Source organism: Myotis lucifugus, unplaced genomic scaffold (genome assembly GCF_000147115.1).
Source record: "Myotis lucifugus unplaced genomic scaffold, Myoluc2.0 scaffold_99, whole genome shotgun sequence".
Taxonomy (NCBI): domain Eukaryota; kingdom Metazoa; phylum Chordata; class Mammalia; order Chiroptera; family Vespertilionidae; genus Myotis; species Myotis lucifugus.
The window spans coordinates 3,409,245-3,417,861 of record NW_005871147.1 but is presented as its reverse complement, the minus strand read 5'-3'; the positions used below and the strand labels follow the sequence as shown (position 1 = coordinate 3,417,861).

The 8,617-nt window shown below is 42.7% G+C and overlaps 1 protein-coding gene across 1 annotated transcript in view; it reads right to left on the bottom strand.

Moving 5' to 3' along the window:
* APPBP2 (amyloid beta precursor protein binding protein 2) overlaps positions 1–2,650 on the bottom strand; it is a 51,086-nt gene extending 48,436 nt beyond the window's left edge. The window contains exon 1 of the mRNA XM_006092235.3: positions 2,227–2,650. Coding sequence (XP_006092297.1) covers positions 2,227–2,364 — 138 coding nt within the window. The 5' untranslated portion in view covers positions 2,365–2,650. The remainder of the gene's footprint in view (positions 1–2,226) is intronic.
* Positions 2,651–8,617: the final 5,967 nt, after the last annotated feature.

Here is an 8,617-nt window from a genome sequence, read left to right as displayed (position 1 = left end):
TAAAAAGCTAATAAAAATTAGTTCTATAATGTCTTTCATAAAAACAATCTACCTCAAGATGCAAAATCTTTCCAAGCAAGAAAGCAAGGTCCTAAAAGAAAAACAAGAAAGCAAGGTCTTGGAGGAACTAAATACTAGGTATGAGACCTTGACTAAACTACTTAACTTTCTCACCTCACACAGGGTTATACCCTACTTTGAGGATTAAACAATATAACATGTAAAAACACAGTTCCAGGTACATGTTAAATACCTTCCTTCACCTTAGCACAGTGCCATACTCCCAACAGACATACAACTATTAAGGGGTAAAAGTGTCCCAGAAAGAAGCACTATTTTTTTAAAATATATTTTTATTGATTTCAGAGAGGGAGAGAGAGAGAGAAACATCAAGGATGATAGAGAATCATTGATCGCCTACCTCCTGCACACCCCCTACTGGGGACGGAGCCTGCAACCTGGGCATATGCCCTTGACTGGAATAGAACCAGGGACCCTTCAGTTTGCAGGCTGATGCTCTCTCTATCCACTAAGCCAAACCAGCTGGGCAAGAAGCACTATTAAAACTTTGTAGACTACGCAAAAAAAAAAAATGTGGCAAAAGCACCATCTGTTCATACTCACTAATAATAATCTTCAAATGAAAAACTTCAATTAGAAGCAAGGTACTAGAAGATATCCAAGTATTTTGAGGGAATTCAATTACTAAATGTACTTTGATGAACTTTCCAATGATTTTTCTCTAAAAGTGTAAACGATTGCATATGATTAATAAAATAGACAGAGTTAGTACACACACAAAGTTGAAGCTTCCCAGTTGAGAAAGACAACTCTAACTCATCCTTCCCTGGGAGTTATGAATCTTAAATACACACAGTTTCCTTAGATATACACAATAGTCAATATATCAAAGGGATTTGGAATGAAAGAAGGTCTCCCCCTCCCCCATAATACTATGAATGAACAAAATGAACCTTCTCCAAACATTTAGGGGGAAAAACATTTGAAATTTTAGAATTGGTGTAAAGCAGTTGGCTTTAGTAGAATGCAGCAAGTCGGCTGCTTTCTGAAAAATTATTTTGGGGTGGAGAAAACAGGCAATCTTCCCAATAAAACAACTGCCATAAAACACCAAGCATTTACAAGAATATACACATCTGTTAAATATCAGTTTAGACTGTCCCAGCCAACTTACAAAGCAAGAGGAAATATTTAAGGTCTAAGAAATAAATCATCCTCTACTTTAGGTCAAATTTTGTATGGATGTCTACTGGAGAATAGGTGTTTTCCACGCCAATTCAAGGCAAGAACTGAATAATAAATCCACTGTTCACATTCAAATGTGGGGAGGAGAGGAAAAGGGAGACTCCAAGTCCATAAAGTTCTCCTCCCTCTAAAAACACTGCAAAAACTGTCCACGTCTGAAGACTCTTACCCTTGAAACTCCTTGGAGAGTGACTTGCAGACTTTTTGCTGAGATTTTTGAGGGGGAGCGATTTAGGAATGCTGCAAGATTGCAACTTCCAGATACATGAACATAATTTAAATTCTAAAGCTTTTTGTTTTAGGAAAGATCCCTCCCCCTTTCTCCTTTCAACAGTTTATCAACACTCCCATATTAATAAAACTCCCAATTTAACTCCAAGAATAAACGAAAACCAAAGCTTAAAAAAATAGGCGAATAAGGCACACGACTGTTTCCAGTTAATTCCTCAACTCCCTCTCAATGAGGTTGAGAAAAGAGAAACCAAGGAACACGAAGCAAAAAAAAAAAACTTGGGCAGAAGGGAGGAGAGAGGAAAAAGTAGGAAGGGGGTGGGGAGAGGGGCTGGGGGAGGGGGAAGCACAGCAAGAAGTCCAGCTGATGCTAACCATTAATTGGGAAGAGGGTGCAGAAAATATCCCGAAGACACAAGCTAGAAGGGGGGAGAGGGACGCAACAGAGGAAGCCCACGCGAAGGCCTACCCACGGGGGCGCCGCATAGGAGGGGACGCCAAAACGGGGGCTCCTTTGGAAGAGATACCCATCAAGGCCCAAGAGCTGGAAAAACAGAGAATGTGGAGATCGGGTGTCTCTACACTGGCAGCCCCGAGATCGCACAGATGTCTCGGGAGGCCATTCTGCTCCGAGGGGTGAGGGGTTACCGCGGGGGTTCGCAGACGTGGAAGGGGGTGCGGCCCCGCGGGTTGCGGCAGGAGAGCGGAGAGCAGGCCCAGGGCCCGTACCTTGTAGTAAACATCGAACTGGATGTTCTCGGGCAAGGAGCGGATGTCCCGGCGGGAGCGGATGTAGTTGTCCACGACGGCGGAGATGGCGGTGTTGTAGAGAGTCTCTGGGATCCACTCTAGTTCCACGGCCGCCATCTTCCTTCCCTCCTCCTCCGCCGCCTCCGCCTCCTCCTCCCAAAGGCCCCCGCCTCCCTCCGTAGCGAACTCCTCGGCGGCCCCGGACGATTCCGAGGGGCGGCGGCGGCCACGCGGGCACCCGGCAGAAGGGCACGGCCGCCCTGGCTCCTCGGGGGCGAGGTCGGGGGCAGCGGCGGCGGGCGGAGAGCCCGGGGAAGAGCGGGACAGGGACCTGGGGACGACGGGCCCAGGCCTCACATTCCGGGTTTAAGAGAAACCCGGGTTCCGTCCTAGCGCGGATCCCTGCAGGGGCGGGGCTGCGTGTGCGCCGTCATGACGTCAGCGCGCGCCGACGCGCTGGAGGGCAGGAATGCGGCAGGCGGAAAACTTGGAAAGAGCAGCGCCGGGAGCCTTACCACAGGGAGCGTCCTTTCCAGGGGCCGCCGTCGGGTGGACGCCGTGCGCTTTTGCACTGGGATGAGTTATTCCAGCTTTTTCACCCGCACGTTCCTTGTCAGTCGGACGCATCAGTCTCCCTTCAGCAAAACCTGCCTTAGGCTCTGACCCTTTCGTGCCTCAGGTAAAAGTTTGGATCCTCTTCTCACAAAAATGCACAATATGAGTACATTGAAAAGTATGCATTCAGAGCATTCACATGACCCTAGAAACCCTTCCTTAAACTCCGGTCCCTAAGCCAAGGTCAGAACCTTTGGTCCAGGAACTAGGGGGTCAGGATGGAAGGGAGATTTGAATTTCATTGTATAACCATTCGCACTGTTTGAACTCCCCCCCACCCCATTTTTAAATATATTTTTATTGTTGATAGTATTACAGGTATCTCCCATTTCCTCCCTCTTTGCCCCCCTTCTCCCAACCCCTTCCCACCCCCAACCCCCAGGTCTGCACTACCCTATTGCCCGTGTCCATGGGCTATGCATATAAGTATATGAGTTCTTTGGTTTATCTCTTCTCGTCCCACCAACCCCACATCGAGGTATGCCAGTCTGTTCCATGCCTCCCTGCTTCGTGACTTTAAAAAAAAATTTTCTTTTCTAAACAAATTTTAACAAAAAGAACTCTTGCTTTAGAAGATTTTGGTAGGAAGGTTAGCCTGATTATGGAATTAACAAATCATGGTGCCATGGCCAACTAGCTCAGTTGGTTAGAGCATCCTCCCCATAGGCCAAGGTTGTGGATTCCATCCGGAGTCAGGGCACTTACAAGAATCAACCAATGAACTCATAAATAAGTGGAACAATAAATTGATGTCTCTCTCTCTCCCTCCCTCCCTCTCCTTCCCTTCTCTCTCTCTCTCTCTGAAATCAATTTTTAAAAAATACAAATGCCCAGTTACATTTTAATTTCAGATAAACAATGATAGTTTTTTTAATATGGGTATGTTACATGCAGAACTTTTATTTACCCATTCTGAGTCACACTATAGGCTTGAACCCCAAGAACTGGTTGAACAGAGAAACCAGTGGAAACTAGGCCATTTTTATTGTGGACCACCCTCAACTGAGGAAGAAATGTACTTCCTTGTACCCTAGGGAATTAATGAATCCCTAGAGCTTGGATATGAACTCAGTAATTATGTAAATACTGGCTTTCATATTTTAGATGGTAGCATAGCATCTGAGTTTTTAGTGGTCAGAGCCAGATCATAAAGAAGCTTAAATGTAATGCTAATAGCCTTGGACTTTATCTTGGAGATGATAGGAATCCTTATAGGATTATGAGAGAAGTAAAAGGATAAGAGTGTTGGAGGTCTAGAATTTTGCATTGCCAGCTGCAGAAGGATATAAGGAAGAGGTCCGCTAAACGGTCATGGCCGCCTATACATTTTGGTAGACAGAGGTCCTTTGTATCACAAAGTTATCCTTATAGTCCACCAGATCCCCTTTAAGCCTTGACTACTGGTAGCCTCAAATTTAGCAGGAGGCCTGGCATCATAAGAGCTATATAAGACATGAACTGGGACCAGAAAGAATTCTGAGAATCCTAAGAGGTGATACACATTGTGACCATTTTATATTTCATTTTCTCCCCTCATCAAGGTGTACCTTCCTCTCAAATCTGGTTGGATTGTGTCTGCTTCAACAAATAGAGTATAGGAGAAGTGATGCTAGATCAGAAAAGAACATGTAGAGTCCACCGTGTTCTCTGGAATACTCATCCTTGGATTCCTGAGCCACCATGTAAAAATTACCCTGAGACCATCATGCTCTCAGAAAGCCCAAGCCACATGAAGAGACTACTAATATACGTATATAAGCACTCTGGTCAACAGTCTCACCTCAGGTACCAATTGTTTCAGTGAAGAGACCTCCAATGATTCCAACTCCAAGATGTTGGCAGATGAGGGACCAAGTGTATCATGGAGCTGAGACAAGCATCCATGCTCTGCTCTGTCTGAATTCCTGACCCACAGGACCATAATAAAATGGTAGTTCATTTATTAAGGTTGGGGTGGTTTGTTATGCCATAATAGATCACCAGAACACCCCATTCCAATCCCCTAAAGTTTTCAGGAACCCATCATTTTAGAATGCATTTTGAACCTATTTCTTCTTTGGGCTACATAATACTAAGCATATGAATCTGTTCATGAAAATGATACAATTCATAACCTGTAGTGGACAATTTTCTTAACTTTCTGCTACACTATTCATAAGAGTGAACTGCCTAAACATAGAATATCAAAATGGAGACAATGATTTTTGTCCTAAATTTGAAGAGTCTTTTTCAGAGGCCTCCAAGTCAAAATCCACATATTCAACACCCAACCACAGACCAACAATCAATCAGATGGACCTCATAAACAGAGTCGTTAAAGCACGCCTATCGCACCACACACCGTATAGACAAAATGACTGTTCTGTAACTTTAAGCCATTAAAGAACAGAGCAGGGCCGAAACCGGTTTGGCTCAGTGGATAGAGCATCGGCCTGCGGACTGAAGGGTCCCGGGTTCGATTCCGGTCAAGGGCATGTACCTGGGTTGAGGGCACATCCCCAGTGGGGAGTGTGCAGGAGGCAGCTGATCGATGTTTCTCTCTCATCGATGTTTCTAACTCTCTATCTCTCTCCCTTCCTCTCTGTAAAAAATCAATAAAATATATTTAAAAAAAAAAAAAGAACAGAGCAGGGCTTTGCCAACAAGTTCTTGTCACTTGGGGAAACAATGCAGATAGAAAATCTGGCTCAATTCTCATCTCTTAGTACCATTACCCATATTTGCAGAAAACTTAAGAGTTTCCTGAGTATGTTCATAGTTACTGTCCATCTTGTGTTGGCCCCTTTAAATTCACCCTGCTTGCTATACGTGGCATTCTGTCTCCAAATTTAATCCAGACTGCTATCTATCTACTGGTATGTTCCCCCTCTTCTTGATCTCTACTGTTTTCATTAACATACATAACACCCCCATGTGGTCCTAAGAAGCAATGGTTAATATACCCTTTCATTTGCCAGTCTTTTTGCAAATGCCAACTTCATTTATAGATGTTTCTTCACAAGTTCAAATAGACATGTACTAGTATAAGGATGTCTATCTTACCACATATACATCTTGTTTATGTGGTAAGATACTAGTTTTAAAATATGAATAGTAATCCTTCCCCCCAGTGAGGCAGCAGATAGAATAGTTCTATACCCATTTGTTTTAAGTTAGAGAACACAGAAGAGGGAAACAAGGAGCCTTTTCTTTGCTTTTGCTTTTCAAAAGTCTAGGCCCTGAAGGGAAACAGAAAGAACACTTATGCAAAGACAATACGGTAAATTTGATAAATAGAGCTTCCCCATCCCTTACACCAGCCAGTTTCCCTGGAAAGGAGGAAGAAGGGGGAAAGCCCAAAGTAGAAAGTATAGGAATGTGATTATAGAGGAAGTACCTTACACCCTGCTCCTCACTACCACTATCCTCACCCTCTGCATGGGTCCTAGAGTAGGAATGAAAAAAAAAAAAAAAAGATTTGGGAGCATCTGAGTGCAGAGGGTTTACTTTCATAAGTAGAGTCCAGAAAGGCAGTACGAATGAACAGTGGGCACAGCTGCCTGATAGGCCCACACAGATGGGTCTTTGATAACATCACAGGCCCCCCAGCATGATATGGGAATAATAGAATGACTGTCTTTAATTACCTGGGGGGAAACCAGCATCTATGAAGGGCTTTGAGTTGCTCAGAACAACAGAATCATTTCTGTGTGCCTAAGAGCCTTAGTCAACCTCCCAGAAATGGCTACTGACAGCCTGTTACAGGGACTGATAGTTCCAATGTATCAGAGAGTACCTTTAAGGATGGAGACAAAAATCTCTCAAGAACATCTTAAGATTCAAAAGGAGAAAAGTACAGCAGTGATAGGCATGGACCAATTTTGGTCTGTGGACCACATGACTCAAGATTCAAATTCCAGGAATAGGGAGTCTGATTGGTGAGGTTGGACCAGGGAAGACAAGGCAATATAATTGACTATTCACCAAGATTACATACAATAGGAAAGGGGTTGTTACCTAAGGGGGGCGAAAAAAATCAAGTGGTGTTACCAAAAGATGAGGTCAGGGATGTCTGGCAAGCAAAAAGTACAGATGTCTCCCAAAGCTGAAGTCACCAAGTGTATTTACTGGGTCAAAGACACAATACTTTAAAAAAGTATTTACTAAGGCATAACTTATACACAACAGAAGTCATACATGTTAAGTATACAGGTTGATAACTTTTGACAAATATACACATTTATATTACTTACCATCCCAATCAAGGTGTACATTACCCATTTCTCCAGAAGTTCCATGGTGTCCCTATGTAGTCAATCTCCACAACTGCCCCATCTCAGGCAACTGATGTAATTTCTAGTATTATTATTTTTGTCTGTTTTAGAATTTTATTTAAATGGAATAATCTAATATTTTTAATGTTTTATTTTTTACTAGCTTCTTAGCTATTATTTTTTCAGTGTTTTCTCTAAGGCTAATAATATCTATTCTTAACTTATCAGAGTCTACTTAGAGTCAATACTGTATCTCTTCCCACTTCCCACTTTCTATTTAACACTTATCCTTACTTATCTGACACTTGCTGCTTCACAATGAAATAAATTCCTAGCAAATAAAAATTTACAAATAAATTTCAGAAAGGAAGGGAAAGGGAGAGAGGTCAGAACACTGGTTATAAAGATGCTCAAGGAACTTAGTGAGAACTTCAACAAAGAGCTAGTAAGCATAAAAAGACATAAAAACCATAAAAAAAGAACCAGTCAGAAATGAAGACCAATAACTAAAATTAAAAATGCACTAGAGCCCTAGCTGGTTTGGCTCAGTGGATAGAACTTTGGCCTGAGGGCTAAAGGATCCTGGGTTCAATTCTACTCAATGGCACATGCCAGGGTTGCGGGCTTGATCCCTAGTAGGGGGCATGCGGGAAGCAGCTGATCAATGATTCTCTCTCATCATTGATGCTTCTATCTCTCTCCCTCTCCCTTCCTCTCTGAAATCAATAAAAATATAATAACTAGAAGCAATTAACAGGAGATTAGATGAAACAGAGGATTAAATCAGTGATTTGGAAGGCAAGGTAGCAGAAAACACCCAAACAAAACAAAAAAAAAGAAAGGATTAAAGAAATGAGGATAGTGTAAGGGACCTCTGGGACAACATTGAGCATAACAACATTTGCATCATTGGGATAACTAGAAGAAGAGAGAGAACAAGGGATTGAGAACCTATTTAAAGAAATAATGACTGAAAAGTTCCCTAACCTGGCAAAGAAAATAGAAACTATTGGAAAAGAGAAGCTCTCTTCCTCTACTGTGACTCACATCTAACGAATAGAATATGGTGGGACTGATGCTATGTTACTTCCAAGGACATAACTTTCATTTAACAATCTCCTTGAATCATTCATTCTGGGGGAAGCCAACCACCATGTTGTAAGGATACTCAAGCTGCCCTGTAGAAAGGACACCGAAGAGAGGACCTGAGGCATCAACTCCTCCCAGAATATTCCAAACCAATTCTGTACTGAATTTTTACTTTTATTTTTTAAAAATATTATTGATTTTTTACAGAGAGGAAGGGAGAGGGATAGAGAGTTAGAAACATCGATGAGAGAGAAACATTGATCAGCTGCCTCCTGCACACCTCCTACTGGGGATGTGCCCACAACCAAGGTACATGCCCTTGACCGGAATCGAACCTGGGACCTTTAAGTCCTCAAACCGACGCTCTATCCACTGAGCAAACCAGTTAGGGCTACTTTTATTTTTTTATTCAG